The following is a 14852-nucleotide window of genomic DNA, read 5'->3' on the forward strand; positions in this document are numbered from 1 at the left end:
GGACACGAGCGTCTCCGTGGTCCTCTCTTTCTCCACGTTTCTCCTTTCCACGCGAGACCGGTTCCGATATTCGCGACGAGCCCCGAAATTTGCTAATGACGCAATTATATCGTTCCGCGGGACCGTTGAACCGTCCTAATTCGGCGTGGAACCGTTAAAAAAAAATTTTGTCTCCGTTATGAATTCTTACATTCGCCCATTATACGCTCCCAGTCGAAAACTCGACGGAAACGAAGGAGAAAAAAGCGCGCGTACGCGAATTCGCTTGTCCCCGCGTTCTTTCTCCGCCTGGGTTCGCTCATCGTCCAGAGAATAACATTCGCACTTTACGATTATGCCTGCCTACTTTTTTTTTTTGTCAAGCTCGCCGCGACCGTCGGTGTCAACGACAGATTCACGATCGGCTTCTCCACTCGCACAGCCAAGCCAGCAGCGCCCAACGACCGGCGAGTTCCACATAAATCCAGATCCTTGAATTAAATAGGCAAGGTTTTACCGTCCATGGAATCGTCGCGACGAACGTTTGAATCCCCCGAAAACGATCTTCTCGCCGTCTCTATGTAATCCGCGTTACTTAACAGAGGCTCAGACCGATGTTGCTCTTTTTCTTTTAAGTGCCTCGCGATACACGTCCAATTTGTGCAATAGCCGTGGTCGATGAAACAGGGTGACTCACGGATTTGTTCGCAAGCTCCGAAACGGCAACTGTTATCGTCGAGCTCTCTTTGAATACGTGGAACCAGATCGAGCTCCGAGGTATTTATCTGTATATTCTCTTATTAAATATGTCGAGTAACCTTGACTGTCGTTTCTCATCGGCGATTGAACTCGTCTTAAAAATAGCTATCCGTTTATAGAGTAGAAAGTATGGAATTCCATCGAAAGAAAGCTGATCTTGGCACCCGTTGAACATCTCCAGGCACAAAACAATCATTTCCATCGAGCAGCATCTTCCTCTAAATGGAGCCACGTTTGCGCGCACAACTCGCTCGTGAATCACCTAGCAGATGCTAGCGCGGCACATAATCGCGATCTATTTGACTGAATTATACCCAGTCACTGTATGCATTGTCACTCGCGCGTCTTAACTCGCGCGGTTAATTAAGTTACCATCGTATCGCGAGGAGAATCCACGAGAATCGACCTCTGTCGCCAGCGTGGAGCGCTCCCTCTCCGTCGAAAGTGTCATGGAAAATAGAAGCGGCCAGAAATAACCCGTCGGAGAGAAATTTCGAATAAAAAGATGAAATACTGGGCTCATCGACGAGGATAATAGAGGGGGCGGACCAGGGCGCCTCCTGTTTTCGCGCTGCCTCGTATTTTATTCGATACTTTTTAAATACCGCTCGCGTCACTCGGGAGGACCGTACACTGGGTGACCGAATGTCGTAACAGCGTATCGACAAAAGCGTGCGCGGCTCCGTTCCCTTTCCTTTCCTTCCCAGGGATTTATGCCCCGATCCTCTCGATCCTCTCGATCCAGTCACGAGTTCGTTGATCGCGATCGTACGCGCACTTTACGACGGCCTTACTCGCAATCGCGTTTCTTTGGCTTCGTACACATAGACGTAAGTCTCTCGCTGGTCCCTCGCCGCGGAAATTTCATTATCCGCGCCGTGAAAAGTTGAATTATCATGTTGCACGCGTTCCCGCGAATTTACGAGCAGTTTATGATCGCCGGTTTATTCCTGGGGCACGAAAATACCAGTCGGCCCCGGTGCTCCCTCGCGTCGCGACAATAACGCCAACGATCGAACCCGTTCGTCATCGTTCCGTTTTATTATCGTCCCTCCTCCCGTGGTTTATGCCGCTCGCATCGCCACGAGGACCTCTTCAAAGAGGTTTTATTAAGCGCGGCCGCGACAAAACAGAGGGCCAGATTACCGGGCCGCGTACCTGCCCCCCTCGCGCCCAACCGATCCGCCGCGATTCGGCGCGAGAATCCGAGAATTATGACTGGCAAACGGCGGTAAAAAATAACATCTTTTGTCGGGGTTTATGCGCGGCCACGCGGGGGGATAATTTCTTTGGTGCCGCGACGCGCCGCCGAGACGCTCGCGAATCGCTCCGAATTTAACCGCGTTCACCGTCCTGCTCTCTTTGTTCCGAAAATGCGAAGGAACGCGGGTTCTAAGGGCCATTTTACAGAGAGACAGTGGCGGCTCTGATGTCAGGCGTCCTCGATTGACTCCATTTGGCGTCGCTGCGCAGCTCTGTCGTAGTTCGTAGTCAACCAAAGGGAAGCTGCGAGAAATGCGTGGCACTGAAGACAGAGGCAAGAGTGCCCCGTTTGAAAAGGCAGTAACGTGAACGAGCAACACCGGTAACTCGTCGCGAAGCATCATCCGATTGTTTGCGCGCTGGTGACGATAAGATTAAGGGTACAACCTTTCCCATCGTCGAAAATTTTACGCTACGCACGGTCGCAGGAGTTTTATCGGTTCGCCTCGAACGATCCGCGATATCCGCGCGGTTTTATTGACAAGCGAACACGTCCGCCGAGGATACATGGACTGGCCAACGCTCGTGTTTGCACAGTGTTCCCATTGGTAGCGGCGTGTCAATATCTTTACGAATACAACATCCAAACGCGCGCGGTTCAATGAGAAGACGATAGCTCCGTGTAAACCTGGCGATATTCGCATTACATCATCGCTTTCGACGGGACTTCCGGTAGGTGGGGCCAGGGAACATTCAAATTGCACCGGCAAACAGTGGTTCTTTTTAGTCGGATACCGAGCCTGGTCGAGGGGCAAACAAACCGGAGGACGCTAATAAGATTACGTATCGGCGAAACCGCGTAATTGTTACTAACATCTTTTTTAGAGAACTAGAATCAACGATTACGTCCTAGCCGGTTTCGTAATTCGTCGTGTTTCGCTGCTGATCTTTCGGGTGATATCATGGATGCTAAAGAGACGGTTACACGAAGTAAGGTACAGTGTGTTTTAGTCAGTTCTTTCATTCCGCAATTCGCGTTTGCCCATTCTTGGAAATAGAAATTCTTAATGTCTAAGCTTCGTCGGTAGGGTAGACCGGGGGCGGTAGTAACACTTTGACTTTGGAATAAGCTTACGCAAAAAGTATTACAGTTACAACAACAGTTCTTTTACGAAAATGTTACTTACTTATCTGACGTTATTTGAGACACGACAGTTTCGCTGTATGTCAAGCAATATTTCGGTTATTAATACAAAATGAGAAGCGGAGAAAGTGTTACAACCGTCCTTGTAACACTGCATGGAGTCGATAGTAGCACAAATTTAGCTTTACAAAATTAAAATATTTATTTATTTTAATTATAATAATAAATGAAAAAAGTAAAATTTATAACCAATCATGCGGTGTCGCCATTGTGGCAGAAATTGAAAAAGTTTTGGCTGATGCATTCTTCGTGCGATCAATCCTTACATTCTGTACATTGCACCCATTTTTTATTTGGTTTGCTTGTGCCGTGCTATAGGATTCCGTGCAAACAAGACAATATTATTAATCTTCTTTGTCACTATACGGTTTTTATTAACGAGACATTTAAAAGTGATAGGTAACGATCAGTGTTACTTTAAAAATGGCCAGATTAAATGTTAAAAAATAGAGAAAACACGTACTTGCAAAGGGAGTATTTATATTACAATTTTAAATCAGTAAGGAAAAGTTACTTTGGGGTATCGAACACTTATTTTCTTCACTATGAATGTCTATTGTGTATCTATACTGCTAGGAAACGGATGTGTGTATTCGAAATGTCATTCTTCATCATACATCCAAAATTTGTGTTAATATCTATCATATGTTCTGAGATATTTAACGCGTTAAAATCGCCTCCGTTACTATCTCCCCCGGTCTACCCTACCTATGATTCAGGACCTGGTGGGAAATCCCATGTACTATCCGACACAATTCGACGAATATCATCTACTCCGAAATAAACCCTTCACAGAAACCTAAGTAGTAGTAGTATCAGCTACATGATCGATATGCGAAAGCATTCGAGGTTTGAGTGTAAACGTGACAACGTGCACGAAGGCTGTTAGTTGCCCCCAGAAATCCTTTCGCAAGCAAAGCCCAACGCACGCGAGACGAGGAAGCATAACTTGCTAGGAAATTCCTGCCTAATGAAGTACCTCGCACGAGTCGATGCACGAAAAACCCACCCCCAATAGTTGCATCCTCCGGCTTTACGACTATACGGTTGCGCAGCAACGCTCGCTATCTCGCCGACAGAGCCGAGTCACGATACCGGGAATGTGTAAATCCTGCTCGAACCTGAAATAATTCACCACGAATCGGGGGCCCGGCTCGCCGGCGTAATCCGATTCCCTTTACGCAATTTCGTCGAATCGCGGTTTCCCATTCGCGGCCCGCGACAAGCCTCGCGACGCAACGGGTGTTCCGCGCCGAAGACGGTCGCGATCGACGCGACGGCGCGAAATTCGAACGGCCGCGACGGCGCGGGGATCGCGATCCGCGAGCTGGTACCGATTCCGTGCGCACGGCGCTTGTAAATTGATCGCGTCGAGGCTGAAAGCGATCTGCTCGTTAAGTACCGCAGCCTCCCGAGAAAGACAACGCTCTGGAAAGTGATCCGGCACGGGGACCGAGATCGAGATCGGGAAAATAACGACGAAACGTGACGCACTTTGCGATTAATGGCGGAAGCGACCTGTCCCCCGCGGACCTTTGTTTCTCTGGTTACCCTGAATTATTCCCCGTGGCAGCGATCCACGGTGCTCGAGCTACGCTTCAGATGCTGCGAGATTGTCGCCTGGCGTGAGACGTACAATTATTTTGAAATGCACACGAGGCTGACGAAGGAACGACCCACTTAACAGGTGAACAGCAAGCCTCTAGATTTCCACTGGATTTTCAGGGAAACGATAATCCAGTAGACGCGAGGTGGAAGAGTGTACCAATCTACATACCCAATAGGATCCATGTGATCGACGGGTCCAGGAATCGGCCGAAGAATGTCCAGCAGCCTCACTCGCTGCACCGCGCACGTATCTCGCGATGCACGCACACACGTGAAAGCACGTCGAACGCGGAACGATTCGCGTGTACGTCGGCGGGTTCACCGCGGGACGTTCGCGGACAGGTAGTCGATGCAAGACCTTTCCTCGTCCGCAGGTACATAAAGAACAGCCGCGCGGAGCAGGGAACGGGTCCAGTTTTCGCGGTGCCACCCCGTATATCGCATGGGAAAATAAATCTTGCGGACACTCACCGGGAGGGAGACTGGACACTGGACGCTGTCACCGGACACGGGTTGCAGCGACTGCAACAGATCGCGTGCGTGAAAGAGAGGACGGCTATCAATGGCTGCATTATACAATACCGGCGGTGGTGTGCGCGCGCGCTCGCGACGGTGTGCGTGAGCGGGAGGAGGTGCGTACCGTACGTATCCAGACGCTGGCGCGTATGTAAACGTAGAACCAGGTCCAGCACGGAGAGCGGAGGAGCGAACGGACAGAACGAAGGGAAGAACGAAGGAACGGAGCGCACTGTGCGTGCACCGGCCAGGTATACCCGCGGAGAGGATCACCCGTGTAGAACCCGTCCGCTCCCATACACGATCGGCCGCCGAGCACCGAACGAAAACGCCGAGACCGCGACGGAGACGGAGGCGAGGACGACAACGAAACGAGACGGTGCATCGGTGACCGGTGCTCCACCCTGTTCTCGGGTTTACTTTTCGACGAGCATTTCGCCGATTAGATATCGACTCTTTTGCAAACACTGCGTTGCACTACGGGGACCGTTCGATTATTGTGACCGACCTCTCCTTTTCTCTCCCTCTGCCCTGCTCTCTCGCTCTGTCACCCTGTCTCCCTCGTTCTCGATTGCCCCCCCTTTCCTGGTATCACCGTTCTCCTCGCGAGAGCATTCTCTCTCCCTCTACCACTGCCTCTCCCTCTCTGTCCCTCCTTCCCGTTCCCACCTGATATCCCATCGGTCGCTCCGTCCCGTTTTTACCTTCCCTTCTTCCCCCTCGGTCGCGATCCATGCCCGCCACCCCAACCGTCCCTTCCGTCTTTCTCCGCGGAGCTCGCGACCGGACCGACCTGTTCACGTGTGCGCAACGGCAATAACTATATCCAGCCTCGCCTTTTTGCCAGCCTGTTCTTACGTACCTCGGAAATGAATTGAGTTATTGTAAAATCGTGTCCCGAGCGGCGTGGCCGTAATTGTCCGGTCGCGCGCGCGTGTCTCCGTCGGCGAGCGTCTATGTAAACGGATTTTTCGCTCGGACCCCCTTTGCTGTCGCGCGACAGCCACGTGCGCCCAACACGATTTCACGTGGATCGACGTGTCCCGCGTTATTTTGATACGCCGGCCCGGCCGAGTTTCCGGTGAACCCCCTCGGCCAACCTATAATAGATTTGTTGTCCGACTTGTCGCGGATAATCGTGCCGCTTGTAGATCAAACGCGAGGCTAGACCCCAGTTTCTCCTATTTTTTCCTCTGATCGTGGAAACGCGACCCTACGCTCCAACCAACCCGCCACGCGGTGTAAGGCGAATTTTTCCATCGATCATTCGCTGGATTTATCGGCCAGGCTTATCGGCGCGGACAGGCACGAGGAGCGACGCGTTTCACGAACGATTCCCAGCCGCGCGCCCTTTGCTCGTCCCATTGACTGCGAGCTCAGGCTGTCCTGGCCCGCTGCTCAATGAATAAGCGCAATAAAGCAGGTGCTTCTCCACTCACCGGCTTCGAATCTCCTTCCAGCTGATCGGGTTTATGGCCGTGACGACCCCATCCACCGTCGAACAATTCCGCCGAACATCAGGAAGCACACCGTTCTGCGGACAGACCAAGAATGGGATCGTTTTATTGGTGGTTGCTCGCGGAGGTACTGAGTTCAATTATTCCGTGATACACGCGGTCGAATTTCTGATAGAACGCATCGGAAAGCGGCCGTCCTTAAGGGGTCGTTCCGTTTAGAAAGGTTGAAAAAATTGATGATGTTTTTCAAATATTTTTCGAAAGTATACATCCTCAAGAATATAAAAAAAAATGAAATTTCATTTCAGACCTGCTGTTCCATAGTTACACATTCGACCTGCTCGCGTTGGGAGTCTAGGAGATTAATTAGTAAATTAAAATTTATGGATGTTTTTCTATTTTTTTTGGTATAGTCTCTTAAGACAGCGTACTAAAGATAGGTAATACAAATTTTCTATGAAAACTGTAAATTATTCCTGAAAAAAGTTCTTAAAAATGGCTTATTTTTCGGACCGTCGCAGTGGTGTTTCCCCTGAAGCTGCACGACAAGCAACGTTCTTCTAACACTTACTGGGAAATAATACGTGACACGGAGTAAGAAAGTAAGATAATTTATGTATATACCTATTTTTGTTTACCATCAAAGTGTTATTTCATGTCTGTTTAATATTTTTGTTTATAACTTTTTTTCTGATTGTTTAAACAATTGATAAAAACTTTTACCATTTGATAGATCTAATTAAAAGAAGTAACTTTTGTCGTGAAATTTCTTTTCTACATCTTACAGATTGCGAGTTAGAAAATGAAATCTAAAAATAGCCGAATCTTCAGGGGTTAAATTCACCCCGATAGTTTGATTTTGGGCGGGAAAAAAAATTGCGTTGTAATCAGGAGGAAATTCCCTACATATCCACAAAATTTCAGATTTTTTTTTAATTTTCGGGTTCGGGATCTTCCCTTGTTAGTCATGTTCCAGATAGAAAGCCTCCCAATGTGTTTTAGCAAAGAATGAGTTTGCACGACGGTGGGGGAAGCGTTTTCAAACATCGAGCTGCTATGCAAAAGCGCCGGTCGCTAATGCACCGACACGAAGGCCCATTATCCGCCCCGCTGATAATGGATAACAAAGGGACCGGTCGCGGATGCACGAGGATTTGCATGGAGGTCGAAGGACCCGCGGCTGGCCGGGACCGACAGATACGAAGGATCCCGGGTGAAGACAAAGGACGATGATTCAGAGGTAGTAGGAGAGAAGTACCTGGTAGATGACACGAGATTCCTAAGAAGGTGGGTACTACGTCACTGTCTTTTTCTTCTCCGCTCCGGCGGATTCTCCGTCTCGCGCGCACCTACCCACGGTTTCAGCGTTTCCAACTCGAAACGCCGGCATTCCTCCCGCCCGGTGGAATTCGACGATGTTAAATGAACCGTCCCGAGAAAATATAATGTCCGCCAAACATTCTTCCCCGTTTCCCGTAATTTACGACCCACCGAAATCGGCGGAATCGCCTAGCGAGCTTCGGCGCCGATCGACCGACAAACATCACCCGGACGGGAATGAAAACTCGGCGCCGATGCCCGCGAAGGCGACGCGATACCTAACGCGGCAAAGGGAACTTCTTCATCCCCCGGTTTAGAGTGGGGGCGCGACAGTTGGCCGGGAGATTTGTTCGTCGCGGCTTAAATGCGTCCCCGCGTTCGTTACTTTGCGAACATCGCCGCGTCGCGAATCTTACGGAAAGTTTACAATGAAATACGAGCTGCATTAGCGGCGTCTCCGCAGCGGCATTCCTAGCTGACCGTGGCCATCTTTCTTCGTACTTCCACGGAAGACGGCAGGTAGTCCTTTGCTCTATTAATAGAGCCGGTTGATCAATTCGCATGGCGCTCGGCCTGGGTACCTGTGCCACGTGGGCGTTCCCGGCTAGCAGGCAGCCGTAAAGTCGTTAAGTAGCCACTTCGTACTTCGGAATAAGGAGATGATGGATCATTAGCCCTGGGTATTCCTGCGTAACTCCTGCTGGATCCTGTATCCTCGTATACTAGCAATTTGTGGGAAAACAAACAGCGACGTGGACGCTTGAATGATCGCCAACGCGAATTTCACAGCCGCGACCGAATTCCCGTGTTTCCGCCATTTAAGGGGAAGTTATATGGCGATTAGTTTGTGTTAGATGGGAGGAATAGATTGACTCTTGCAAGGAAATAAATGAGTTACAGACAGCAAGAGGGATGCAGTTCCATTTCTTACAGTTTTTGAGTTATGACGTGGAATAAAAAAAATCTATATCGTTTGGTTCACGTTTGATGAAAATCCAACAACAAATGAGCGATTGAGGATTGCAAATAAATAAAAATAGAAATATTAATAGTATTATATTAAAAAAAACTTATCAACTCGATAACTGCTACTTATTTTTCAATTAGTTTTCTTTTTAATGCTTTTAATGCTTTTTAATGTTAAATCAAAGCAATAATTTTACAAACAGCTTTTTCTAATTTACCTCAAGTTGGTATGTATGGAGCTGCTTCCCTCCTGCCGCACGGTCCTCGAATACCTCAAGGGAAGTTTACTTTGAGAAGGTAAATTCGCGAATTCTGCGGAAGGGTGAAAATCGTCAGGGTCTCGCGAGTAGCGCGGGCAGTCCTCGTTATAATGGAAGAATATAGGCAGTACGCTGTCGTATTAATAGAGCAGCTGATAAATTCGTGGTCATGGAAGCGAGACGCCTCGGGCGCGCGTAGGTTTCTAGGTAGCAGGCGGCCATAAAGGCGCTAAATAGCCACTTTCGAGCAGAGAGAAGAAAGTGGTGCTGGTACATTAGCCGGAGGGGGATAAGATTCGAGCGAACCACGCATACCGGGCACGGCAAAAATGCATAAAATCGGCTTGTATTACGCGCAAATTGTCGGATAAGAGGCTCGGCGTGGATGCTGCCGTCAGAAGCGTTCGAAGTAATAGGGCTTCGGCTAACCGAGCCTCCGTATTGCGAAACGCGAATGAACGCTGACGGTAATGCACCGATGCCCAGTTAGATCCTTTATCCCTCATTACGGAGGATCCACGGAATCTTATGTTCCTGACAAACGTAACGCTCGCGCTATTAGCACTCGAGAGAATCATACTTTCGGACCATATCTCAGTGGAAGCCGTGGCTTTTTCACGCGCGACGACGTTCATTCGCCGACTGCGCAACGAGGAGGAAGTTGTAATTCGCAGGTAACTCGCGCGAAAGCGCATCAAAATCAAAGGTATCGATGGCACCGCGAGCATAGAGCTCGCCTCGGGATTGCTCTCGCCATTTAGGTCTTCCAGAAACGCGCGTTCCCAGGTTCGGCATTGCATTAATATGTTAATAACGCGTGGGTGTCCTTCAGAAATAAGGAAGCGTACGGGAACCCAACTGGCGACCATTTTTGGATGTGGTTCAACGTAACAGACCAGTCTTTCTCTCCCCTTCTCTCTCCGCCGCGAAGCAGTTGGAAAACTCCAACCCATACACCGAGACCTTTCCCTCAGAGGGGTGACGTTATCAATCCGGGACAGTTGTTACTTGTTACGGTATCGAGATGCCCCGGATAACTCGGACCACGAGCGGCAGACAAAGCGCCATTTGCGAACCTTGGAATTTCGCTGCGCTCCGATTTCTAGCGAGCCCGCTGCGAGGAACCAGCGCAATTTATAGCGTCATTGTTGCCTCTATTGTGGTTTCGTACAATCCGCGGCGAGCGTGGGCGACACGTGCCCGAGACACCGCGCTTTGCGGAAACCCGTTGCACGGTGTTTCGTAACGAAGATTCGTGGTTCGTAGGCGACATTTGAGGAGACTGACGCCTGATGAGGCAGTCAGCTTCGAAAAGAGCTGCAAAGTTCAGCGAGACCTGGCGACAAACGCGGAAGCGCTTGAAGAAAACAGGGTCGAACCGCGGTGGAGTTAACTTAATCGCTTTGTGGAAACTCGTGCAGTTTCGTAACAGAGGTACGAGCGTTGCGCGCGACGTTCGAGGATGCCGGGAGACAATTCAACCAGTAGGCTGGTGATGGATGCTTGTATGTCGATCCTCATTACAGTCAGACAACTCTGGAGGGGCGTAAAAAGCTGCAAGGTTCGACAAAGCCTCGGGACAGGGAAAAAGTCACAAGAAGCCGAGCGAAGGCAGGAGTACCGAGGCTCGGGTTAGGCGCGCTCAAGCGAGTGGAGGGACGAGCGAACGCGGACGCAGCAGAGATGAACAGCTGATTAAAGAGCGCGCGTCTGATCGGGAGGAAAGGGAGTAGCGGTCCGAGGATCCAGGAACAATCGGTGGAGAGATGCTGGGAGGAATCGGCCTGGAGCCACGAAAGCGATCGGTCAGGTAGGAGTCCGGTAGGCGAGCTGTTTGCCGGTTGGAAGGCAAGTCCGAGCCGTTGGAAGGATGCTGGAGAGGCCGAGTGGTGGCGGCACGGCCGGTGTGGTCAGGTGGTTCGCAAGGACGCGGCAGGCCGTTCACCCGTTCACCCGTTCCACCCCCTTTCCCCACAGTCTCCCTTCCCGCTGTCCACATCTCGAATCTCTCTTCCTCCCGCCCCAACAATCACAGACCTCTCTCCTCTTCTGTCCAACTTCCCATCAGCCTCTTTCTCCTTTTCCTCCTCTCCTATCTCCCTCCTCCTGGCCCCTACCTCTCTTCTCGTCATCATCATCGTCCTCCTCCTTCGTCAGGTCTCTCCTCTTTCTTCCAGCGCCTATCCCCTTCTAGATACGAACGCACCAGCGCCGCTTTAACTATGTTACCGGTATTTATGCTCGAAGGAATCGCAGGTTAGCCGGACTGCACTGTTCATGTAAACACGATAATTTCCCTGTTACGGCTCGTTCTTTTCCGTCCGCGCGGTCATTTTCCCGATGATAACGCTCGGATCGTCTGACGTCTTCTTGGGCGAGATTTTCTTCGATGCTCTCGGGAGCAGGGTTCGGAGACGAGGAACGAGATCGACTTCGTGGGAGTGGAATTTTCGCGAATCTCGCTCGTTCCTTGCTGATGAATGACTTCCCGCCGGGGAGAGGTATTTACGTGTCGCTAATGAATACGGCCGCTCGTTAAGTGCCCCTCGCGGCATTTGATATTTTCGATCGGAACTGGTTTCGTCCGTTCTGCCTCGATCCGCCATTAATTTGTCACGCTGCGCGAACGTTGACCACACGGTGTCCGCGGGAATCGGCATAAATCTCGGAATTCGAAAAGCAACCGACGATTAAGGAGGATGCCGGCAGGCCTGGGCGATTCGTTTGCATTAACGGAACGCTTGGTTTGCCATCCCCGTGACCTTCCCAGCAACGTTACCGCGAGAGCGATATATCGCGGCTCGGTGATCACCGTAATTCGCATGCGATCCCCGTGCAGTTCATATTTCAGGGCTGCTGGAGGAGGAGCTACATAATAGATTTTTATCCGCGGGAGGCAGCGAAGCCACTGCTAAATATTTCCGAGCCGTCAGCATTTATTTCATTAACCCCGCGTTCAGGATGTTAGCTCCTTCCAACGAGGCTCTATCAATCCTCAAGCTTCAGAGTAGTTTCTACCTACACTTTTACACTGGAAGGTTTCGTTTACCAAGAAACGTCACTCGGTCGGACAAGAGCAACCTGAATGGTTTTGATGTGTATGGAAGGTCACGGGATGAAATGGACCGCACCGCTCACGCATCAGCTCTTCCTTATGCCACTCATTCATCGGTCGAAATTATTAAAACATTATCGAACGTGCCATCGCGCGGTGCCACGAAATCCAGCTTTCCAATTAGAAAGTCTCTCGTAATATTTCACACCGGCAGGCGTGTGTATTTGTTCCTCGGTCAGATACCAATCGAATTCCGTGGCAGTGAAATTCAGCGAAATGACGTCACGAGTGAAGTAACAGGAGGTCGTTTCTCCGTTGACGAGGGGTCGTTTATGGTACCTTGAGGAGCGGGAGGTGGAAGGAACGAGAGGAATGGGGGACAGCCCTCCTGCCGGGAACTAATAACCGGGTTTCGCAAGGCGTGTCCCCCCGGTTGCACGCGTGTACGCGCGCACGCGAAGAAAGCGTGCGTTACCCCGTGCCCTCGGCCGATCTTTCGACCGAACACAGGGATACTTCTTGGTGTCGTCCCGGGTTAAGTTCTGCTTAGGGGGACGCCCGTCAAACGGCAGGTAGCCGATAAGCAGACGGCAGGGGCAGCGGCTGTTATTAGCTTCTTTTTTCCGTAATACATGCCCTGTCAGGGCCAGAGAACAAGGAGCGCAGTCTCGGCGCGGTTACTTTGTCAGCTGGCGAAGTAACAATAACCGCCACGAGTTTTCTCTCCCCTTTCTTGCTTCTCTTTTCCCTGCTTCTGCCAGGGTGGAGGAACTCTTTCTTTCTGAGCTACAACAGATCCCGGGTTTCTCGGGCTCCCGTCACGTCGCCCGCTTCTCGACAGAAAGAACAAGCCGGCGCAGGGGTGGCCGTGGCGACGCTCCAAGTCGATTGAACCGAAATTGAATGATTGGGAGCGCGCGCGCCTCGAGGGCGCTTGATTGTTCATTCAAACAACAATCGTAATTGCGTTACACGTCGCCGGAGGGACGAGGGGCGCCTTGGTGACGAACGAGTGGAAAGGGGAGATGGGGATGAAGGAGCGTTGAACGACTGTCGGCCGATGGGAACACGCACCGCTCGCCACCAGGACGACCGACGAGGACGACTCGTGGCCGACCCGAGTCCTGTATTAGGGGTAGTTGCATGCTCCAGCGAGTGGTCTCAGCTGAGCACTTTCCGGCTCCTCGATGCCTCCACTCGACTGACGGCGCTACGCTAACATTATTAGTGTCACGAGTCCTTGTTCGAGCACGTTTCGAGCCTTTGGACCGCGGCGCGGCGTCCTTATCGCGTGGCGGCCTTCTCCTGCCGCTCCATTCGAATCCAGGCATTGTTCGCTTTTTAAACACCGCTCCAAGTCTCGCGCCCCCTTTTTCTCACACTGTGCTTCTGACTTCGGACCGTGACTTCGTAAACGAGAAGCCAGATTTTAATCCGCTTCCAACGCCACAGTGGGGAAGTTTTGCGATTTTTTGGCCAAAACTGCAGAAATGAAATTTTTGAATTTTACAAATTTAATACAAATGTCAATTGAAGAACTATATCCATTTTCGTGGTCGAAACTTGAAAACTTATTTTTAATATATAAAATGATCGACACTTTTACGTTCTAATATATGAGAAACTAAATTATCCGAAAAACAGCATTACAAAAATTACGAACGATAAAGATTTTTTTATTATTTACATTTATACACTTTTTTCTTTGTTAGAGCATGCCTCTGCTACACTGCAGCAGGGCATAGCAGAAGGGTTATCGCTTTTGACGACAAACAATCAGAGGATCGAAGCTGAATAAAATCGTTTAAAAAAGAATAAAAAGATTTGTAATGTATAACATGTGAACCAGTCTCGGTCACAGCTATGTCGTACGTTAGACAAGAAAACATTTAACAGTAAAATTGGTGGCATTTGATACTCATATTAGTTCTTCAATTGACATTTGCATTTATTTTGTCGAATTCAAAAATTTATTTTTGTGCTTTAGGCCATGAAATCGCGAAATTTCCCCACTGTGCCACGGCTCGATTTTCGAATGGAGTTAGAAGAGCGTTCTCTTTCAACTCCGCCGTTCGAAATGGCAGGCGTTGGTCGCAAGCGAAACGAAGATTCGCGGGTCTGGCGGTACCGCGGATCCCGTGACGTCCCCCGCGAATTAGCTATCACGAGGTCGTTTGCTAGAACACTTGTGACGCCGCAAATAGGTGAGCTCAATTTGCAAGTCGCGGTCCCGCGGTATCTCGAGGGAGTTGCGAGAGATCGGTGTATTGTGCCGTGTACACACAAGAGTGTGTGCGACCTGCGCGTAGCCACCCGCGTGTAAAACCGCCCCGCGGAGCCTCTTCTCCTGGCCGAATAGCGCAACCACGGCCGAGGAGTCGACTAATGATTTGCTTAGTTAATATTTGCTCAGCTATATGTTCCTTTTCGAGTCGCTTCCTAAATCGAGGTTGTCGCATTGTTGCCCGGCTCCGTTGTGATTAACATAATAATGCAAACACAATGACACGACGGACCCGACGGAC

At 50.2% G+C, this 14852-nt stretch overlaps 1 protein-coding gene across 4 annotated transcripts in view; it reads right to left on the reverse strand.

Moving 5' to 3' along the window:
- The window catches only part of Sox102f (transcription factor Sox102F), a 188224-nt gene that overhangs the window by 127311 nt on the left and 46061 nt on the right, over positions 1-14852 (reverse strand). For 2 of the 4 annotated variants that reach the window (XM_076809456.1, XM_076809459.1), the window contains exon 2: positions 6709-6803. In XM_076809456.1, coding sequence (XP_076665571.1) covers positions 6709-6803 — 95 coding nt within the window. Of the gene's footprint in view, positions 1-4922; positions 5165-5224; positions 5276-6708; positions 6804-14852 lie in introns of those variants that run through there. The other 2 variants (XM_076809455.1, XM_076809458.1) reach the window with 2 other exon arrangements.

This window comes from Andrena cerasifolii, chromosome 3 (genome assembly GCF_050908995.1).
Source record: "Andrena cerasifolii isolate SP2316 chromosome 3, iyAndCera1_principal, whole genome shotgun sequence".
NCBI lineage: Eukaryota > Metazoa > Arthropoda > Insecta > Hymenoptera > Andrenidae > Andrena > Andrena cerasifolii.